This window comes from Diorhabda sublineata, chromosome X (assembly GCF_026230105.1).
Source record: "Diorhabda sublineata isolate icDioSubl1.1 chromosome X, icDioSubl1.1, whole genome shotgun sequence".
NCBI lineage: Eukaryota > Metazoa > Arthropoda > Insecta > Coleoptera > Chrysomelidae > Diorhabda > Diorhabda sublineata.
Window position 1 is genome coordinate 32,639,097 of NC_079485.1, and position 23,955 is coordinate 32,663,051.

At 29.0% G+C, this 23,955-nt stretch overlaps 3 protein-coding genes across 6 annotated transcripts; 1 reads left to right on the forward strand and 2 right to left on the reverse strand.

The window, feature by feature from the left end:
* Positions 1 to 578: 578 nt before the first annotated feature.
* Positions 579 to 7,950, reverse strand: LOC130450965 (palmitoyltransferase ZDHHC16B). The gene is made up of 8 exons (XM_056789724.1): positions 7,746 to 7,950; positions 7,542 to 7,689; positions 7,283 to 7,474; positions 6,868 to 6,985; positions 6,577 to 6,782; positions 6,344 to 6,452; positions 2,695 to 2,887; positions 579 to 787 (listed from the first exon to the last, which is right to left on the reverse strand). Exons 1-8 carry the CDS (start codon positions 7,790 to 7,792, stop codon positions 685 to 687), a joined length of 1,116 nt encoding a protein of 371 aa, XP_056645702.1. The 5' UTR covers positions 7,793 to 7,950; the 3' UTR covers positions 579 to 684.
* Positions 7,951 to 9,622: 1,672 nt separating this feature from the next.
* LOC130450966 (FUN14 domain-containing protein 1-like) lies at positions 9,623 to 14,377 on the reverse strand. Of its 4 annotated transcripts, none has more exons than XM_056789729.1 (4): positions 14,209 to 14,377; positions 12,026 to 12,201; positions 11,718 to 11,913; positions 9,623 to 10,285 (listed from the first exon to the last, which is right to left on the reverse strand). In XM_056789729.1, the coding sequence occupies exons 2-4, from the start codon at positions 12,187 to 12,189 to the stop codon at positions 10,118 to 10,120; spliced, it is 528 nt and encodes a 175-aa protein (XP_056645707.1). In that variant the 5' UTR covers positions 12,190 to 12,201; positions 14,209 to 14,377; the 3' UTR covers positions 9,623 to 10,117. The 4 variants fall into 4 exon arrangements, with proteins under 4 accessions (XP_056645707.1, XP_056645705.1, XP_056645703.1 ...); XM_056789727.1 differs by lacking the exon at positions 14,209 to 14,377 and adding an exon at positions 13,041 to 13,179 and having other exon boundaries at positions 12,026 to 12,175; XM_056789725.1 differs by lacking the exon at positions 14,209 to 14,377 and adding an exon at positions 12,609 to 12,752 and having other exon boundaries at positions 12,026 to 12,175.
* Positions 13,525 to 21,504, forward strand: LOC130450964 (uncharacterized). The gene is made up of 14 exons (XM_056789723.1): positions 13,525 to 13,775; positions 14,489 to 14,592; positions 14,651 to 14,827; positions 14,926 to 15,142; positions 15,206 to 15,423; positions 15,482 to 15,667; positions 15,932 to 16,085; positions 16,153 to 16,329; positions 16,434 to 16,600; positions 16,682 to 16,864; positions 18,041 to 18,257; positions 19,626 to 19,837; positions 19,904 to 20,083; positions 21,110 to 21,504. Exons 1-14 carry the CDS (start codon positions 13,751 to 13,753, stop codon positions 21,374 to 21,376), a joined length of 2,484 nt encoding a protein of 827 aa, XP_056645701.1. The 5' UTR covers positions 13,525 to 13,750; the 3' UTR covers positions 21,377 to 21,504.
* The last annotated feature ends 2,451 nt before the right edge of the window (positions 21,505 to 23,955 follow it).

Consider the following 23,955-nt stretch of genomic DNA (forward strand, 5'->3'; position numbering starts at 1 on the left):
GTTCTTAAGGCTAAAGAGAAAAACATATTATGCAACCCTACAATAAATTAATCTTAACGCCTGTTTACACAGATTTTAGCGTATACTAACAAATATACCTCTGTTGGATTGGCCGGGTGATAGTCTCGATAAGAATCCGATTGAAAATGTGTGGGAGCTAATGAAAAAGGAAGTAGCTAAGGATGTGATTACCAAAAAAACTCCGCTTTTAGAAAAGACTAGTCATGTGTGGAATCATCATCCTCGAATACATGATAGCGGCTAAGGGGGACTCACCTAAATATTAGATAATATAAAAATAACCGAAAAAACGGTACAATATCACTCGTTAAATAATATTTCATACGAAATCTTGCAGCGCGTCTAATAATTTGGCCAGGGACTGTATATTCGTTTGTATAGCCAAATCAGCAAGAGATAACACATATCGTCGTAAGTGGAACATAATTTTAGTGAGGTTATGTTTGACATAATGACGTAGCTGGTGATCTAGCACTTGATCGTTTGTTTACGCATGTCAAAAACCTTCTATTATTATAGTAACCTTGGTTTGAACGATATTATCAATAAGACAACTGTTTAAAATTCGAATAAATCGACTTTATTATTATTATTTCAAAGTAGAGGCATATTTAAAATAAATTAATGATACGCCTTGTTTTATAAAAATGGCTAGAAAAAAAATCATGGCCACTCATCGATGTCTTCATCATGAATTGTATGCCATTTCAGTCCATCACCTAATGGTTTATGGGCTGAGGGAAATAATACGTGACGTACAAAAGTCCTAAAATTCACAATTTTATCGTAAATTATCGTATTATATGATGTTATTAATTTGTAATTTGGTAATTATCTAGATTAGGTTACACCCAGGGCCTGTGCACTGGAATAGGAGAAGTTCAGGACGATTTTCAACGCCATCTCTGTGACTGGCTCATATCTAAAAGCTTATTTTTTGGTGTTTTATTTTTGAATGTTTGTCAATCTGAAACTAAGTTGCAATCATGCATCGAGAAACAACCAAGATTTTTGAATGAACTGTGTCCTTGCAAAGGTGTATTAGATCTTTACAAAGGTGTTTGATATTGTTTGTTTATTAGCTATTTGCATTTTTGTGCATTTGAAAGTTATTATTTGTTGCGAATTGTGCTGTCGTGTTTACTTGCTCAATATGAGTAAACGAGTAAAGGCCTGCTGTGTACCAGGATGCACGAATAAGCGAGTCATAAGGTGAGTAAGTAATATTTACTACTAGTTATAAACATAAAAATATTTAAATTGAAATCAAGTTCATATCTATACGAGAATAACTTTTTTCTTCCTAATATGGCATATGTTAAATATGGAGAATGCTGCAAGGAAGACAACGGTAATCATTAATTATCTATGGTTATAAAATCAGTGTTTTTTATACCATTGTATGTACCATGTACAAACAGAAACATTTTTTAAACACGCCAACATCTCACTGTTGACAGTCCTAAACCTGCTAAAGTGTGAAGGAAAAGTTTTTGTTTGTCGATATAGTTATAAAATGTCAAAAACAAAATAAAAATTATAATAATCATCCTGTGTTTCAATATTCCATCTACATATATCTTATATAAACCATTTAATTTTGAAATTTAGATGGTCGGACCTGGTTGTCATTTAAATTGTAAATGAAACCAAAATATTTTACAAAATACTTCATTTAAACAGCATATTAATTTCAGGTATTTATATTTTCTTGTAAACAACAATATTTGAATTTGAAATGAAAGTATTTTGCATAATACTTTTGTTTCATTCACAATTTGATGCGACAACTAGCTTCGACCATTTAAAATTACTCAAGTTATTTTCAAATTTCCAGCGAAATTAGCATGAATATGTACCTTAGATAAAATCTTTGATTATAGAAATCTTTTTTCTTGGTACGGAGCCGGTCCGAGAAATGTCGGACTAGGATCGAACTTTGACGTCAATTTGTTATACAGAGTGGCAGATCTATCGAGTATATAATCTTTGGTTACAACACCCCTCCGATTTCAGTGTGTCATAAAGAAAATTACTTTTGGTACTTTTTTCCGTTTAAAAAATCAAATGATTGTAATGATTTTTCAGTGATTGTAATATTTAAATTAATCGTTGAAACCTAACCTAACTTAACCTACATACTTCTCTACAAAATGAAAACCAATCACAAACAGGGGTTGCTGTTATCGAAAACTTTTCCATGGTTTTTTCTTGATGAGGTGGTCGACAATAAATAAAATAGATATACAAACTGTATTTGGAATCATCGCTTATTTTATTTAATGTCGACCTCATCAAGAAAAATTGTATTGTATTTCATTTTGTAGAGAAGTATGTAGGTTAGGTTAGGTTAGGTTTCAACGATTAATTTAAATATTACAATCACTGAAAAATCATTACAATTATTTGATTCTTTAAATGGAAAAAAGTACCTGAAGGGATGATTTCCACACCCTATATATGTATATATTCTTGTTCTATTTTCCAATAATTATAATAAATTTAATAATTTATCTTCTTGTCGCAAAAAATTTCCATTTTTTTTTCTATTATTAATACATTGTTTTGATATCTATTGAAATGAATAATTTTCATAAGGATTCTTTTAAAACACTTTTATGGGTACAAATTTTTCAGAATTATTTCGATTTTGATAATTATTGTGATACTTACCTTCCTTGAACGAGTCCTAGGAATATTTTCCAATTTTTCTTTCTTCCAAAATTGTATGGATTCGAATATGTTTTTCCTAATTGTTTCAATCGAACCGTTTCAGCTTTATTTATATTCGCTTCGATACAAGTTTCGCCTTTACTTATTAGCTGACTATGCCAAAGTGAGAGCATACCCAATGCCAGTAATACTCCTTTTAAAAGAAGAAAAATAGTAAAACTTACACACTGGCGAGCATAAAATTAGAGTCACCCTATAATTTGAGAAATTTTGTTTGGTTGTAACATAGTTGTTGACTGTTTGCTTGAATAAAAAATAAGCTTTGCTATGATTTTCGAAGAAACAAAAGAAATTTTAAGGCCTTCAGTAGCCAGTATTTCCTCCTCTGTCACCAGTATGTCACGAAGCTCTCTAGAATTTCTAGGGGACGGCACATATCTCTCCATCTCATTCTCAATGTGTTCAACGGGATTTAAGTCTGGACTGTAAGCAGGACAAACAAATTGAACTCCGTCAATATACTAGGTAACTATCTGAGAATTGTGAGGTCGTGTATTATCATGCATAAAGGTTGCATTGACTAAATAATAACCATGAATAGTAAAACATGGTTTACTAGAACTTCTGTAAGATACCTGTGCGCAGTTAATGTCCCATTCTCGATAAAGACTCACTCCGTGCGAGCGTCAAAAGATATGTCTCCCCATGCCATAGCTGATCCTCCAAACGGAAATCACAAAAAAAGCTTTTTACAACAGAAAAAAAATTAAAATTTCTATAATAACTTCAAATTACGGGATGAGCATAATTTAATGCTCGGTAGTGTATTATTAAAGTGACAAAAACATAACTGCAGAATTGGTATGGGTACCAACTTTTTGTGCATACGTGTATAATTTCAGTTTGTCTTAAACTATGAACATAAGATGATACATTCGATTTGGATGCCTTTTATCTTATCAAAATAAAATTTATACTGTAATTCATATAATCATATAATATATACAGTGCTTTTCAGATAAAAGTATCCACCTTTAATAACTTTTGTAATACTGGTATTTAGAAAAAACCCAAAAACACGTCAATTTATGTTGGAAGGGGCAAGCATTATGGCTTATTTAAACTTACTGGAAAAGCCACCCCCTCACCCCTAGCTGCATCCCCTTTATTTTTTTAAATTACTTGTCATATTTTTTATGTAAAATTTGGATACTCCTCTTTGAGCTGATTTCAAAAATGTATAATACTTGTAGGTTAAAGTGGTTAGTTTATGAGATAAACAATTTTTCTTTTAAGAGCACAAATTTTACTTATTATTTACTTTCACCTTATTTGCCTGTACTAAGATGGGTTGTACAGCAGTTCAAACTCTCTAATCTTTTTAACTGTGCTATTTATTATGAAGTTACAAGAAGTGTTCAAAATGAGTACCATTCACTTCCATACAATGGTATAATCTATTTTGAAATGCCTCTCTGACATTGCTTAATACGGCTGGATTTAATTGTCGACATTCATTTTCTATCCTCTCTCGTAAATCATCCAGAGATTCTGGTTGGGTAGCATAAACTTTTGTTTTTAAATACCCCCATAAAAAGAAGTCTAGGGGTGTTAAATCCGGTGACCTAGGTGGCCACTCCATCATCTGCCCCCTTCTACCTATCCATCGAGCGGGGAATGTTTCGTTTAAAAATTGTCGGACAGGCATAGCATAGTGTGGGGGAGCTCCGTCTTGTTGAAATACCATTAAATCTTCGGAAAGGTTATCATCATTTTCTATTATTGTTGTAATACGTGGGTCAACCCCTTCCCTGAGTAACTCAAGATATGATTCACCATTTAAATTTCCGTTGATGAAGAAAGGTCCGACAATGTGGTCACCACACCAAACGTTTAACTTTTGGGGATGTTGTGTATGGAATTCACGCATAATATGTGGATCACTTTCAGCCCAATATCTACAATTATGCCTACTTACTAAGCCATTTAATGACCATGAGCATTCATCAGAAAAGCAAATATTGTTTAACAATTGTGGATTGTTATTGATAATTTGCGTCATTGATTCGCAAAACTCTAGACGACGATCAAAATCATCTTCATTCAACTCGTGCACCGACTTAACTTTGTATGGGTGGTACTTGAATTTATGTAGAACTCGGAAAACTGTAGAAGATGAAACACCGATCGCTCTACTTATTGTTGACAACGATTGGGGTTGTTGAGCCTCTAAGCTGACTTGCCCTAAAATTGCCACTTGGATTGCTTCGTTATTTACGAGTTCCTCTCGCTTATGCACTTTATTGCAAACAGACCCTGTTGTGGTAAATTTCTCCATCAGTTGAATTACATACTTATGAGTTGCATGTCTTCCGTCAGCTAATTCGTTAAAAATTCTATCAGCAGCTCTTGCACAATTATTATTTTGGTAGTATAAACCTACAATTTCAATTCTTTCTTGCAAAGAGTAAACCATTTCAGAGAAACAAAATAAATAATGTATCATCAAATTACACTATCAATAGTGACTACAAATTCTAGTTGACAATGTCAAACTTTAATAAAAAGTAGAGTTTTTTGTTGTTTGGATTTTTTAAGTAGAATAAATAGCACAGTTAAAAAGATTAAAGAGTTTGAACTGTTGTACAACCCATTTTAGTACAGGCAAATAAGGTGAAAGTAAATAATAAGTAAAATTTGTGCTCTTAAAAGAAAAATTGTTTATCTCATAAACTAACCACTTTAACCTACAAGTATTATACATTTTTGAAATCAGCTCAAAGAGGAGTATCCAAATTTTACATAAAAAATATGACAAGTAATTTAAAAAAATAAAGGGGATGCTGCTAGGGGTGAGGGGGTGGCTTTTCCAGTAAGTTTAAATAAGCCATAATGCTTGCCCCTTCCAACATAAATTGGCGTGTTTTTGGATTTTTTCTAAATACCAGTATTACAAAAGTTATTAAAGGTGGATACTTTTATCTGAAAAGCACTGTATATATATATATATATATATATATATATATATATATATATATATATATATATATATATATTCATATAAAAACTGAAAATAGATCTCTGATTTTGTCATAATCATTGTATGTATTTGAATCTCTCGTTTCTAGTAACACCACTAATTAAAAAAAAATAAAGTTAGCTAAAACTTCTAATGAAAAACTAACAGTTACCTTAAAGTTACTTGTGATCTTCAGAATCTTTGATTGAAAATTTGATGTAGTCTCTTATTTTTTCAAGAGGTAGTACCACAGAAAGGCTTACAAAACTATTTAAATTATTTGTGTAGCCACATTTACACCAAAGCATTAAGGCATGTTATCACGACGTCTAGAGTACGATTTCTGCTTAAATTTTTCGATTTTAATGACTCCATGTTTAAGGGGTGGTGTATGACATCATAAAATAAGTTGATAATAGTCGCTTTTTAACACTAAAGTAGTTTTTGTGTATATTATAGTTTTTGTGTATATTATAGTTTTTGTGTATATTATAGTTTTTGTGTATATTATAGTTTTTTTATTGTCTATTTCAGTTTTCAAAACAAATAATAGAGGTATTATTAAATAACTTATGTAATTTGAATAGTTGGTAGGTGGAATAAAAAGTAATGAAAAAGAAGGAGACATACCACAATTTATAAGCGCCATATAAACAAGTGCTCTTCTTCTCCATGGATTTATATAGTTGTAAGCGGGTTCGTCGTCCAATAAAGAGCTATCTAAATGTGGTACATCTGTCTAAAAATTTTAATATCTAATAATCTGGTAAATAATTTTAAAATTTATAGTTATACTTCTTTTGACAAGTTTAGAGTACACATAATGACAAAAGAAATAAAACATTTTCTATAGTTCAACCTACCACAGGTATAAGAGCTCCTGTTTGATTAAACTTTACAGAATGTCCCTCTAATTCTGGATCGTCTACATCCGAAGGTGTTAACCATATATCTGTATATGCTAAATCAAATCCACAAACAATGACAAACAATACTCCCAATACCATATATACCATGTATAGAAAAAAATATCTGTGGTTTCCATATCCGACGCAATTGTTTATCCAAGCTTTCAAGATCGTCAAGAAGAAATCAAAATAGAATTGATAAAAATAATTTTTTTTTGAAAATTTTGAAATATTAAAAAAGGATACGACAGTGATGATCCATTTTTAAAATACATCGATTACAAGCAGAACAATGATGAGTCCTAGGTGGTTTAGGAGAAATACACTTTTTACATATACTAACTGCTTCTGGTATCAATTCTCCCTTAAAATAGGAATGTTTCAAATATATCTAATATTGTCGTTAATATCAGTGTTAGTAGATTATCAACATAGGCAGATAATTAGTATCAGCAACAATAGATGCTGATTCTCAATTCAAGACTATCAACTGATTATTGAAGGTGAAGCTTTAACCAATCACAGTAACATTAGATTTTGTTTAGAAAAAAGTTTTCAATATAATACTTTCATATTAGAAATGATTCATTAAAATCATCATCAGCTAATACAATAGAATCTGAATCAGCAACAACCATGATTGAAACATTAAAAATAATACCTGCGGTGGATATCCTGGGGAAGTTATGACAGCCATATAATAATGGAATGATATATTCAATAATAACCAATGTCCAACAATCAATAATAATATGCAAATAATAGGATTTCTGTTCCACCAATAAGGTATTCCTATCCAATAAGCTATTATAACTACGGATACCGTTAATCCTATCACAGAAACTACAAATATCTATTAACAAAATAAACTTTCATCATTATGACATTGAACTAAAATTATTTATATTTCGCGTACTTACCGGGCCGATTGTATAAGTAAAATTATCTACAAACCAAAATAATGGTTCCATACATACATCTGCTATATAACTTTGGTCCAAGAAATGATTATAAGTAAGAGATCGACAAACTAAGTGACATTTGCGAAAGAAATTTTTAATACTGAAACTGGAAACAATCAAATGAACGTTATTTTTATTATTACCAATAAAAAAATCACTTACCATGCATATTGAGGAATTCTAGAAAAAGTCCAGTGAATTGTAACCATTATTTAATTTATTATTTTTCTAATTGTGATAACATACCATTCATAATTTATATAATATTTCGTTTCTATTATCAAACATTTATTTATATTATTAATTTACAAACCTGAGAAAATTATAACCTATACTTTATATTCTTCTTTTTCCAATAAGTATTGCTTTCTTCTTAATAAAACATTAGCTAATATACTTTTGTAATGTGAGTTGTGTGTAAATCAGGCTACTATAGCGAAAATATTTTGCACAAATCACACACCAAATTTCTTAGTTGTTTTTATTTAATGTCACATATTGTAATTATAAAATTTTTTTCCAAAATTGTTTGAACAATGTATGTATTAACTATACGCAAAATTGGTACCTGTCCTCATTTCTAAATATTAAAATTATAATGACAAAATTATTAGTTTTAAATTTTTTTGTAAAACGTGGCGAAATATTCATAGTATTCGTTTTATTTTGTCCAATTCGAGAATATTCATCTTAGATTCAAACCAGCCATCGTAAGTCATTAAATGTAAAACATTGTTCCTACTTTGCATTATTTGATATTACTTTGCATAATTTTAAACGATGTATGGATTCATTTTTACTATAATCAACTGTAGTGCAGATATTGTTCAATTTACTGTGAAATCACAAAATAATATTAAATGAGGATTGACGTCCAAATAGAATATTTTATATGATGATTCATTTTTATAGCTTGAAGTATAAACATTACAAATTATATGTATACCATAATAGACGATTAGGTTATCCTCATGGTAGGTAAATTATTGTACCAGATTATTCATCCACCTAGTGTTTAACACGTTGATAGACACTCGTATTATATAAGTCGACCCCATCTTGTCACTTACGTTTCAAAGTTATTTTTTAAAGTATTTTTGTTACATGTTTTGAGGCATAACATATTGCTTCCACAAATAAATAGAATTGAAAAGATATGGATTGTTTTTGCCGTCTTGCCCCCGCAGGACAAGCCTTTTGACGCAGCGGTTATTGCAGTAATAGATAAAAACGAACGGACTAAACGATCTGAACTCCTTTATTGACTATAATACTTCCAACAATTTTGGAATTAGTTATTTATACGAATTTTAGAAACATAGAACTGCACAGAGAGCAGGCTTACTTTGGCATATCTTGCATCTTAGATTCGTCTCTCTCTCTGTCGTGAACTGGTGTAAACTTTACTAAATGACGAGCATTTTTGAGATTGTGATTAATTTCCAACAAAGATTTTATTCATGATTCTTTGAAACTTATAAACTGCAGCTTGTTATTATAAGTTAGTCACTTGAAAATGAAATTGCTGTTTCAAACTGATATGTCCGAAAAATGAAAAATTACCTTCTTGTACCAGAATATCGTTTTTCGAGGAGACGAATAATATGAAATCATTTGGTCGGATCTATATACTCCCGACATGAATTTGTTATATTCAACAACTTCAATGGGCTTTGTTTTTGTTTAACCATGTCGATTTTGATTATCTACTAATGCTGGGTGATGACCCGTTGTGAGAACAATTACATCACGCTTGTCCCTCCACTTCGACACATATACTTTTTTTGCGCTTCCAAATGTGTTTTCCCCAACCAAGTTTCTTCTTTACGACCAATGTTGGATCTCCTCTTCTATTAGAGCGCAATGTTCCAGTCACATGAGTTTGCTTTTGCAAAAGTCTTAGCACAAGAGCTTCAATTTTAGAAAGGTCAACAAAATAAGATAAATTATAATGCATCACAACACGTAATGTTTAGGTCTAATGCGAGTAAATGTAGGTCATGTTCTTTCCAGAAGAATATTTTATTTAGAGGCTATGAAGGGCTGTAACACATAATACAACTTGTTTAGTGGGACACCTATTATGGGTTTCATATACTTATAAGCCTATAAAAATATGACGGCTATAGCAGGCGTGTTCCGGTGAGCAGGACGGCTATATCAATCAATGTGTTAATAACTATTAGAAAAAAAGTTTTAGATAAAAATTCAAGACAGTAAAAATATATAGAAAACTATTTATATTTTCCCATTTACTCTAAAATTTGTACTCTAAGGTATAACATTATAACCATACAACTTTTATTTGAAACATTCCCATCAAATAATCCTATACATTATGATCGAATTCAATATTGAATAAAAATTGGTCTTAACAATATATTTATTTTATTAATTCAATAAGCCTCAATAGAATAATACAGTTAATATAAATAATAACACAGATCTAAACTAATTTAATAAGTGATGATATTGCATTTCTTTTATTAGAAAATAATAGGAGAAATGATGATTATAATTAAATATATGTGAATTTAAGAAGTAGCTATTCCTATAGCAACTCCAGCTATAAAAGAGACTAGGAATATATGAATCTCTTCAACTTGATAATTACTATCTGAATACCATTTATTTGCTTTACTTTTGCCTTTTCTAATAACGTCTTCTGCTTGATCTAGTTTTCTATCAAAAAATCTTTCGGCCTGTAAAAATTCACCATCTTCAGGAAGAACATATTTAATTTCATATATAAATTGAAAAAATATATCTATACTGCTATGAATTAAAGTTAACGTCTTTTTCTAATATGACTCGTGGAATTGAAATTTAATTATAATAGAAAAGAAAATTTTGTATTTTAGGCTGGTAACATAAAAATTTTTTTGATCACCTATACAAATATTTTAATCTAAATTTTCTTGAAGAAACGATACGCCCAAGATCCTTAGTAAGATGTTGGAAAGTAAATATTTTTTCTAATGTGATGCTAAACCAATTAGAAAGCCACCAATGAGTCCAGAAGAGAAAGGAGTGTTATTTCTGGCAAAGTTCATTACCTAAAATAAGGTTTAAAAGAGAACAAAATCAAGAAAAAAATAGTAAAAAGCATTTGGGATTTTCTAGGTTCACAAGAGCACGCTATGCAGAAGGTACAATAAATATTTTATACCATAGTGGTCCACAAAAGACCAATGTAAAAATTTATGGGTATATGTAACTCAGTACAAATCAAATGTGGAGAAGCCAATTTTCAACATTTAAATTTAACTGTAACTGAAGTTTTTGTTCATAGAGGTATATTTAGAAAAGCTAATTATTGACAAATTAAAAAAGCCTATTTTTGGATCATTTAACTCATAAAAACCGTTGCCAAACTAAACTTTTAAAAGAGCCAATTTTTACTTAAAAATTACAATAGCTAATTTTCAAGTGAACTGAAATTAGAAAAGCTTTTTTTGTCAATTTAGACTAAGAAAACTTCAGTTTTGACCATATTACACTCATAAAAACCAGTTTATGGGTTTATTTGACTCAGGAAAACAGATTTTTGAACAAATTCATCTTAAAAACCCCATTTTTAATTAAAATAAATGCTAAGTACAAATAAAGGGAGTAGCTGTAAGAAAATCTTCGTTTTTGATTCGATTATTGAAAGTAGAACTTTTTCAAATTATCAGTCTTTTTCAAAGTGAAGTAATATAATCAGAAGTACTCCTAATTATTCAGATTCTTTTTTTGTCTCCAATTTTTGAATTTTGGAAATTAATATAAAAAGCTAGATTTTCAATAATTCCTATTGAAAATCATACATTTTTGTTTGGAATAAATTAGTCATTTACATTTTCTTGGAATTTATGAAGTTATATGAAAACAATAATTAGTGTAGACTACTTATCTCAATTATCTACCACTTTTGTTGACTATATTTTTAATAAAAAGTGTCGATTTGTTATAATTGAATATCTAAAATCAAAATTTTCATTCTTGCACTCCTCTATTTCCAATTAGAATTTGTTAGTATGTAGTATTTTTCTATTATTTAGTAAACAAAAAACAAATTTGTTAAAAAAATTGTGGTGTCAAGAACAAAGGAAATGAGTAAAATTAGAACAAAGTAGAATATGAAAAATATACTTTATCTATCCAAGATGAAGTTTCACCAGTAATTTGTTCCTCCACTTTATCAACTACTTTGTCCAATTTCTTATTAACTTTATTCCAATTTATCCTAATATATCCCTTTTCATTAGCAACTTGTAGGAGTATTATACCACCACCTAAAGCAAGAGCAACAGTTTTTCCTACTTTCATAGATACAAATCCAGTTATCCTAAAATATAATACATATATATATATATATATATATATATATATATATATATATATATATATATATATATATATATAATATGATAACAAAATTGAATTATGTTTTTACGTACCATCCCGAAGAAGCTCCTAAAATAATCTGTTTAGTAGCCGATGTTTTACTAATATCACCGAAAATTGATTGAATAAATGATTTGGCCTGACTTCCAGTATCGTTCACTGCTTTATGTATATTATCTTTACCAGAAATTGGACGTCTTTCACTAAAAATTGGCATCTTTACTATAATCTAAAAATGTTACACAAATAGTAAACAATAAATGTCATTAAATAATAATAACCTCGAAAAAAAAATCATATGACATTTTCGTTCATACGTAATACTAGAGATGGGTAGTTATGGAAAAAGCTCATGGAAAATTGGGTAGTTGATAATCAATTATTGATATTTATGAAAACTGAAGATTCTATTATTTTAGTTGAACTTGATTAACTACATTTTTACTAATGTCTGCACCTTGAATCGTAGATATAATTTCAAGCTGACAGTACTATAAAAAATGTAAATTTTTAGTCACGCCATAAAGGTAATGAAGTTGGATTAAATATAACTTATCTTTGTATTTTTCAAAGACTCTGAATACTGAATATTATTTATAGATTTTAATAAAAATAAATTTAAAGTTTTATGAATACCTATTTGTCCTGCCTTTCGATCGATCACAATCAATGCAATATTCTGCACAGTGATCTCTGCTCGTTATAGATATCACAAGATTTAAGAAACACATGAAACTACTAGATACATAACTGATTTTCTAAACTTTACTCAAGTAAAATGTAAATATGAATTTAATATAGGAACAGGAATTGTCTTAATATTAATTTTAACCGAATTTATTTTAAATCATGAAAAATTCTGTTGAAAACATGAACATTTCAATTTTCAAATCTAATACTACAATAAATATTGTCAAGGAAAGATCAAACACAACAAAGTTTTTTAGATACGATATGTTTATTCTTCACATGAAATATCAATTGGACTGTATGATTAAAAAAATAATTATTGATGATATAAAATTTATCTAAAAATAGTTGTTATTTTTTATTCATATTTGGTAAAACCTGTTTGTTAAGAGCAACATTCCACGTGAGTATTCCAACGCTGCCGTAAAAAATTGTAATTAACACATTTGATGAGAAGTCACTAATTATGGATTTTCCTGTGACGTTACTATCGACCACTGAATTTGTCGATACCGTGTTGCCAAATTGTTTATTATTTATTTATAATTACTTAAACTAGTTTATGAAGGTTATTATTGTGGAAAAGTGACAATATCACACACACTCTGTTTAGGGAATTGAATGAGAAATGTGGTGAAATACATTTTTCATAGAATTTTAAAATCATTACCATTAAAAAACTACCTCTAAAATGACACATAAGTATTTAGGTATTTCCATTAATCATTATAATTTTTATACCTCATTATTTTCGATTTGAATTCTTATTTTAAAATATATCTGCAATATAAATAATAATATTTGACCTGATAAAGATATGAAATAATGATTGGACAATATCCCGCGAATATTATAGAAAACTATTGACAACGTTGCTTTCATCGACGGCTACTCAACTCAAACTTCCAGACATTATAGACAGCCTCAAAGAATTTAATTCAACTATTCATTATTCTTTTTAAGGTTATATATATTTAATGATTTTGAGGAGTAGCAAAAAATAAACCAATATAAGTGTAACAGTTTATAGTGTGTTTTGGGTCGTCATTTATCAAAAGTCAATAAACATTGTAGTGCATTGTTTTTATATGATGATGTTACTTTTTATAATAGGTAATTATAGATATTTATAATATTAATATTTTCTATTAACATTTCTATTGCCACATAGTTTCATGTTCGTTTCGAGATTAATATAGTCTGCATTTTATAATCATTCTATAAAATTTTTTGAAAATATATATTCACATTGATAAACAATACTGCATACACGCCAAAGTTGAAAAGGTTATTACATATTAATAATATTTGATGATATAAATTCTGATAACCACCTTTTAAATAGGTTAGATTAATGAGTCAAGGAATATTTATTATGTATATTTTAATAAATCAAACTCTTCCAATTAGTATTCATCTATAGCTATGGTAATTTTTTACATACCAATTAATAATAAAAAAAATGTATTTTGTGAATACAAAAATTGTTTGTTATAATTTAATTTATACCACAATAACAGATGAGGTGAATTTAAAATATACTCACTTGTATTCTCACAGTATTTTCTAATAAACTGATTAGAATAAATATTTATTTTTTTTTAAATTAGCCGTCTTCTATTACTATAAGCTTAAAAATCTGATAATGCGCTTGCGTGTACTCTCTGATGCTGCCATTTTTTCTTCTTTTTCTAACATATTAAAAAAGCGTTAAATATATTTATGGTTGCTGGTGCAAATTAAATGTAATCTGAAGTTGTTTTTATGAGGTGTTAAAATATTCTATATAAAGCTGATTACAGTTCTTTAAAAAAAAACATTTCCAGCACTGAATTTAGCAAGTCAAGTTTATTCCAGAGGATTATTCGATACTCAATTACATTTCTATGATCCGGATTTGACAAATTCTTTTGATTGGAGATTTTTACAGGTAAAAATAAATATTCCAAGTTTCAAAATTCGAATACAATTTGTTTATTGATTTACAGGAATTAGCACCACAATATAAAAATGTAATAGTTTCTCCCATTAGTCTTAAACTTATATTAGGATTGTTATATCAAGGATCTGAATCAGAATCTGAAAAAGAATTTCAAAGGATTTTAAACTATCGTAACAAAGAGATAGTCAAAGAAAAATATACTGATATTCTAAATAATTTACAGGTGTGTTTTATTAATTTTGAATAATTTCATCAATGGAATAATTACTAGTTTTTGTTGGTAGTAAAAGTATTTTTATGAGTACAATTTACTTATTTTAGAATGCAGAAAGAACTGAATATTTGCTTAATATTGGAACTGCAATTTTTCTTGATCAGGATTTACGTATTCAACCGAATTTCGAACAAATTTCTAGGCGTAATTTTAGAACTGATATACGAGCGACGAATTTTAATAAACCAAAACAGGCTAGTTCAATGATTAACGAATGGATCGAAAATTTAACCAACGGAAAAATAACAAAAATTATCGACGCTAGTAAGGAGTAGTTTGGGAAATAAATACAATCAAATCTATTGTTTTTTTTTAAATTTTTTTAAGGTGACATTCCACAAACATTAATGGTTATTACAAACGCGTTATATTTCAAAGGAACATGGACGCACCAATTTCCCAAAAATCAAACACGTGTTGGAACTTTTCTTACAACGCCGAATATTAAACGTGGCGTACCTGTTGAATATATGACCACCAGTGATGAATTCCTTTATTACGAAGATTCCAAATTAAACTGTAAAGTTCTTAGGTTGGAATATAGAGTAATTAATTTATTTTTCATTTCGTTTTTGTTGTTTGCAAATTTGATTTATATTTTAGGATAGTTCTTTTGCGATGTTCATACTACTGCCTAATAAATTGGGAGGCTTGGACGATTTAATAAAAAATGTAGATTTATCTAAAATAGGGAATATAAGATTTCAAATGACACAAGAAACTGTACGAGTTACTATTCCAAAATTCAAATTTAATTTTGACGTAAAATTAGCTCCTATATTACGAAAGGTAAATTTTTCTATATTCATTGTTACGGAATAATTTATGGGACAATTTAACGATTTTCTATAATTGAATATTTGATATGCGATGTTTTCTAATATAATTTTGTGCTTAATTTAGAGAATTGTTTTGTATACAGTATCTTATAGGGGTTGTGACGTTACAGAATTTTAGATCTGGTTTTATTTTGTAATTCGATTAAGAATAACGTTTTAAATTTTCAATTTTTTTGTTTTCCAATATATTGGAATTTATATTTTTTCTCTTTAGTTTGGTTTTCATCAAATATTCGACAATATGACTAGTCTGACGGGAATTATTAAAAATAATAGTGCAATACCGAAACGCTTATTTGTAAATGATATTGTTCAAAAGTCTGGAATAGAAGTAGACGAAGAAGGCAGCGTTATATATTCAGCGACAGGTATATTTTATTAAAAAAAAATCTTTATATTTATGGTGGTGTTTTATTTATTCATTTTTAACCGCAGAATTCAACGTGGGTAACAAATTCGCTGAAAATATATTAACATTCAACGCGTCTCATCCTTTCATGTTTTTTATCGAGGGTCCCAATAACACTATACTATTTGTTGGTAAATGTGAAGATCCTTCGGGTTCCTGGGATTCGATAAATTCAAATAATTACGAGTCGGGAAAATTAGAAGGTGAGCTAATGAAAAAATGATGATGATTATAAAATATATAAAATGTTTTGTTTGTATAAATACTTTTCAGAAAATTAATTTTGAAAATCTGGTGTTTATTTTAGTTAATCAATCACAGTACGTTGTTGTAGAAAGTAAATATAATAATCCTCAAGAAAATTTGAATAATGCTCCAACTTTAAATCTAGATCCAGATTCCTACCAACCTCCGGATGACGATATTACTCAGTTAGCTTCTAGATTTAACCTTTTTGATGTAGAATTACTCGGCGTAAGTTTTTTAATAGCTAAAATCAACAATATTGCAAAAATAATTCGTATTCAGGATAGTAACTTAATAATTTATTTAAAGGAATTCAAATATTCTCCCGTCAACGTTTTAATATCTCCGGCTAGTGTTAAAACGACATTAGCGATGATTTTGGAAGGAGCCATTGGAAGTTGCGCTTTGGAAATTAGCGAAGCTTTAAGAATACCCGATATCAATTTAAAAGCGACTAGAACGATTTTACAGCAACTGGTAAACAATTTAAATGTAAGTCGAAATTTATACGAGGATGTATTGATATCTAGTTAGCCTAGACCAGTTTCGTGCTCGATTTAAAAACCTAGAATTTTTAAACTGATTTGTTACTATGGATGAGACTTGGGTACATTTTTACGATTCAGCAGCAATCGATGGAATGGCGACACTCTGGTTCTCCAATACCTAATAAGTTTCTTGTCCAAAAATCTTGCTTCTGTACTAGAGTAACACCCCCCTTATTCGCCAGATTTGGCTCTGTCCGACTATCATCTCTGGTCGTGGGAACCATTTAAGATCTGTTAACCATAAATTAAGTTATACAATATGTCTTATTTTATGCTCCATTTATTTCTGTCTAATATTACTGTGACTGCAAAGAATCATAAATCTACCTACTTACTATTGTATTCGTTTTGTATTGTAAGATTTATTGTAGACTGACCGTTCTCAATGTCTTCATAAGCGATTCCAAGTGTCCCTTAAATACGTGAAGTTCCATCAAATTCCCAAATTACTTATTTTATTGACGTGACGCCTATAAATATAATTAATTATCACCTTTCTATAGAATAGAATCAGTATTTAAGAGATAATAAACTGGCATACAGGGCCAGATATAATAGTGACATCCATCGAGAACGGTAGTCAAATTATTTGAAACCACTTTGTTTATTTAAATTTTATGTTAATAAATAGTTTTTCCAAAATTGTGATTTAAGTTATTTAACTAACTTGCTTTTTAAGAACAATTTATTTATCATACTGAGGATTTAATAATTTAGAGTTACACTAATCTGACTAGCATACTAGACGAATATCAAATTGAATGAACGAAGTATTAGTTTTACAGACTTCTTTATTTATTAGTTCTTATCTTATACAATAATAATTATAAAATTAGATAATTATATTTATGATTCATTATAGTCACATTAATAATAAATAATTGAAGACTTTAATGGGGTTGAAGTGGAATCTATAAAACTGACGGACAGACTAAACATAAACAAATTTATATTAACGATAACTTGATGAGGTTAGAGTTCATAATAATAAATAAGTAATTGATGATGATTCGCCGCTGTGAAGAGGGTTGTTTTGGATTACTTAACTCTATAACAGTATTTGTGCTCTTTACATTTTTTTATTGATTGATATAATATGAGATTTGTTCATTTTATATAGGAAAAAGCGACTGCGAATACATTTTTGGAATGTCACAATGCCGTATTTACCTCAGATAAAGAACGTTTATTGGAAGATTACAAAAATGTTGTGATGAAATTTTATAATGCTTATTTGAAATCGTTAGATTTTACAAACGCTGTTCAAGCTGCCAAAGTAATTAATAAATGGGTATCAGATTCTACTCGTGGAACAATAGATCGAATTATTTCTGAGGGTGAGTTCAACATGATTTAAATGATAAAAGTGAATGTTTTTAAAGGTTTTTTTTTCGTGTAATACGAGGTACGTTTTTTAAGTGAGTATAAATAAGATTGCGCTGTTCGATCAGAATTTTTTAAAATAGTTGTTTAAACAAAAATGAGAATAGAACAAAAAAGTTCGTGCAATTTCGCTGACAATTAAGTAGTGCTTTTATTTAATTTTTTGAAGAAATAGGAAACAAGTAAAAAGTCAGCGCGAGACTTGAACGCATTTATATGAAAAATAAGAAAAATATAAATAATTTCATTTATATAATAATTTTTTCCTCATTATTCACAACTTCTCATAATAATCGATTTATGCAATGAAAAATGACCTCAAATGATATGGATTGACGTCCTTTCGAGCCAATTGACTATTGTCATTTTATGTTGATTGAAGTCTTTATGCAGGGTAGAGGTAAGGAGGAGCATGTCACAAGGGAGCTAAGCTTAAAAACTGTCCGCTTGTAGACGGTACATTATAATTCAAAATATGACCAGAGTGGCGCTTCTATCGGACGAGATATCATATGAACTTAGTTATTTTATATAGATTGAAGGATGCAGTGTTAGAAAATTTCATATTTCAAATGACTAGAGTCGTTAATTAAATATTGGTATACAAAATCTAAACTATTCACGTAGTCGAAAATAATTTTGTAAATATAACCTAGAAAAGCTACTGTGAGATAACGTTGAATGTTAATTAATTATTGTGAATTCGTAAGAATTTTTGCAAGTAATTATAAAGTCTATTATTACAAAACTAAAATTTATACTCATGCTATAGTAGCGCCTCCCTAACGTAAAGGATTTGATAGACACTTTCTGTAGTACAGAGATGGTTCTCCTTACGTCTACCCTCTCTAGATGTCTTATAACGTCGATTCATGTCATTTGGCCAATGGAATCATATTTTTGTTAATACTCTTTAACGTCGCACTCAAGATCTGTTTATAGTATTCGGTTGTGAAAAATATACCCCCTGCAGTCACGATATAACGATTAGTGACTATCACGTGCTTTTCCTCTGAAAAAACTACTAAGCCGTTATGACAAAACCGTTGACGTTAAAACGGCTATATTGGCATGGTTTTCAAGACACAATATTGATGGAAATTTGTTGAAAAGTAGATTAAAATAAAATCTGTCATGATAAAAAAAGATCTACTACAAATTTTATTAAAATAAAACGAATTTCGTATCATCTAAAAGTTTTTTTTAAAGATTTATGTTTATGCTCAATTGCTTCAACAAAAAAAAAGAAAAATATTTTTACAATAATTATATTTTTAGACCAATGAGTGTATGAATATGAGAACTATATAACTATGTTTTAGAAATGATCAGTCCTGAATCGTACATTATAATTTCGAACGCCTTATATTTCAAAGGAAAATGGAAGAAATCTTTTGATATAAAAAGTACAATGAAAAAATGTTTTTATACAAATAAGGGATGCGTCGAAGTACACATGATGCATATTTCCGATAATTTTAACTACAATTACATCAACACGTTGCGAGCTTACGTCGTAGATATTCCGTATGAGGTAAATATTATACGGGGCGATAAGATGAATAAACGTTTTTTTTTGTTTCTTATTATTTTTATTTAGGATAAATTTTCAATGTTATTGATTCTACCGACCGCAAATGCCAACGTACGGACTGTTATTCGTGATTTACCGCATTTTATGTCGACTATTTTAAATAATTTGATGACGTCAGAAATTGTTTTGGAATTACCGAGATTCTCGTTCGAATATTCTGTGGATTTAACTGATAATTTAAAAGCTGTAAGTATTATATATTATTATTTATTTATTTTATTTTTTTTTCATTTTTATGAGTATCTAATTTAATAGTATGGATAGAAAATATTGATAAAAACTAAACGAGCTTAAAAAAGTATTTGAATTTTGGGAAATATTTTTATTTATTAAAATAGGCTTTGATTTATCTCAATTATATTCTTAATTCATTTTAATACCTGTTTAAATGTGCATCACAATATTTCAATAAACTAAATATTGATATTTTCAATAATAATTGGACATTTCAAAAACTACAAAAATGAGGTGAACAGTTCACAAAAATACAAAAAAATTGTGGAAATAGATAAACATATTGAGAGGAAGAAAAAGTAAACGTGAGATTAATATTGCCAGGATGATTTTAATATATTAACACGTTAGCCCAGAAAGAGAGGGTGGACAAAAAAATAAGATCAAGAAGTAAGCAAATAGGAAAGAGAACATATGTAATGAGGAAAAGAAAATCATATGGAGGTTGAGATATGATGTACAAAAAAGGAAAGGTTGCATTTGAAAAATATGCAAAAGGTATCGAAATAATAAGCATGGAAGTAGGAAGTAGAAAAAGAAGAGGTAGACTGAGGAAAAAATGGATAGACTAATAGACTAAGATATGGGGAAAAGCTCTAGATGGAATAAAAAGATTAGTAGAGAAAGGAGAGAATGGAAACATTCGGTACAGGAGGAACTAAAAAACTTGTTGGACACCTGAAAAGATAGAATGAGAATTATACAAGGTATTATAATATTACTAAGAAGGACAATTACACAGTTTTCCTACGAGATACTAAAAACATTTAATATTAAACTTTTGTTCTTTATATCTTTATCAAAAGGCAGTAACATCAAAAATCTTCTAAAATTAATTTCAAATTACTAAATTGAACTTATTCAATCTCTAACAAATTGTTATCAAAATAATATAGGATTGTATGAATAATTAGAAGAAAAAGTATTCACGCAGTAATTTGGAATATGGCATTTATTATTATTATTATTATTTTTTAGTTAAATGTACGAGATATATTTGGTACTAAAGCAAATTTATCCAGAATCGTCCAAGGTAAAGACGCCAAAGTAAATAGACTGTTACATAAAACGAAAATAATGGTTGACGAAGAAGGAACGACCGCATCGGCATCAACGAATGCGATGATTATTCCATTAATGCAACCGATCACTATCACCGTTAATAGACCTTTCGTCTTTATGATTTATCATCGAGATACTAAAAATATTATTTTTGAAGGTATAATACAAAATCCTTTAGAATGAAGAAAAATTAGAAAGAGGCAGAAAAAAAATTAAGAGCGGCGAGAATCGGAGAAGCGGAAGAAAGAAATTCTATTTAAATTATTTTTTTATCAAAATAGTCATATAATTATATAATATTTTTAAACTTTTTCTAGTGTTTTATTTTGTTAGACAAAATTAACTCGATATTATGTATATCGCGTGGAACAAATATGGAATTAAGTATAACAATACTTACGAAAGTTGATTTGAATAGTATAGTTCATTAGATTTTCTAGTTGAACTATAATTTTTATCTCGTTTCAAAATATTACCAAAGCTTAATCATGAACAAATCCAATAACAGGTCGAAATCAATTTATAAACATTCACTTTTCAATTATTTTATTTCTTGTGTTCACTTCTCGGGGTTTAATAAGTATCGAAAACAACGCGTGGTTACATGTTTTTTCTCATGGAGATTCCGAAAATTACATCAGTAATTGAGTTTGAGCAACGGTTTTCGTGAAAATCCAATTTTCACGACTTTTCTCCACAATCGGAGTCAAAAGATTTTTTTTGTCATTTCTATAACAATTTGAAAAAATGGCATACTTCGAAAATATCGAAAAAAACGTGTGCCCGACAAGACACAAACTCTCCTCTCTATTTTACTGTGAGAACTATGTGGAATTAAAGTGTGGTTCGGACATTCTGGCATAGAGGACGCACGTGTTTTGTAGCGCCTGTCATATCCGCAACCCGTTATACGCATAGATACAATAATAATTTGAAAAAATGGCATACTTCAAAAGTATCGAAAAAAATGTGTGGTACAATGTATTTTCCCATGGAGATTCCGAAACAAGTTTTAGAATTTGAGCAACGGTTTTCGTGAAAATCCAATTTTCACAACTTTTCTGCATTTTTTCCCCCTTAATGATTTTTTTCCGGAGAAATTGATAACTTTTCTGGGATCCTCATACCAAATCACCCCCTCGTGCAAAATTCTAGCGAAATCGAAGGCAAAAGATTTTTTTGTCATTTTTATAACAAACCTTTGAAAATTTGAAAAAATTGCCACATTCGAGTTATATGATGAACTTGGTCGATTGGTTACAATACAAAATTTATACAGAGTGGACCAAAGAAAAAAGCCACCTTTATATTTGGCATGTTTCAATATATTTTGGGGAGGTTGAATTACCTCGAATCTTGTTCATTTTCACCATGGTAAATAGCAATTAAATCAAGAAAAAACTAGGGAAAAACTAAGATATTGAAGTACAAAAAGTATAAAATTTGATACAAAATGGGACGTCCTAAAATTTCCCAAATAAAGAATGTAAATGTATATTGGTATGGTAAATAGCTATTTTCTTCTCTATAATTCGAATGTAAATTCATTATGTTAACATTTTTTGAAATGCTATGTAAAAGACTTTTCTTTTAAATCCAGTGTTAATTATTGTTCAATATAAATTATTTATTCAGGGTAATTGGTGATTTTTCAATTGTTTCCAGAAAAATCTGTCGAAAAAACTTCATGAAAACTAGTACACTTTATGAAATTTCAAATACGGGGTAGCGCGAAAGAGAAAGAGAAAGACGCGAAATTCCCGTTTATTAATTTTCCGAAAGTTGTTACAGATAGTTTCCAATATATGTGTCGACCAAATAAATGTCTTTCGAACAATTTTACCATATTTTCGTAAGTTATTGAAAGAAAAATGATGCGAAAATTATCTATCTATAAACTGTATCACAGAAAACTTTCCATATCAGGGTTCCAGATATTTTATTTTCTGTTATTTTCATCGTGTTCGAATAATTGGTAGTTGTAGGAAAGATAAAATAATTTGTTGTTTGAATTTAGTGCTTAGCTGCTTCAATATCTTTTATTTAAATAGAAAAACTTTTGAGCTAATGAAGTTGTCGAGAATGTTTTTCAAGTGACTGATTTGCATTTTGAAAACTGTTCGGTCAAAACTTTCAATATTCACTTTTCAATTATTTAATTTCTTGTATGAGCTTCTCGGGGTACAATAATTCGTAGGTAGGTAGAAGATAGTTTTTAGGGTTGATATTTCAATATCTTTCGAGGGATTGTTATTCTATTTTTAAAATTTTATGTTTATTTTATGGTCCAAATGTAATATTTACGATCGATATTTTGATATTGTGAATTGTGGAACCTTCTCAGACCCTTTCTTTATCGAATTTACTTTTTTTTACTACATTTGTTATAATCAAGAATATAAATGTGTTATTGAAAAATAACACGCCCATGTCAACCCTCTATTACCTACTTTTTATTTGTTCCAAGAATCGATACTAAAATTAATAGATATCTTCGAAAACCAACCACCCTTTTTTGTTTATTTAAACAAACTTATATACCTCTTCTCGATGTTTCCTTTTGTAATTCGTATTCTAAATGGATTTTAGTGATAATGTTGAGAATTATGAAAAAGTTTTTTCAAAAAAATGTTTTTGTAAGAATGGAATTTTTTGCAAAACTACTAGGAAACATATAAATGATCGGTATTTTTCTTATATTGGGAAATACAAATAGTTGAGAAAAACCCTATCATAATTGATAAAAGTAAAATAATGTGGGC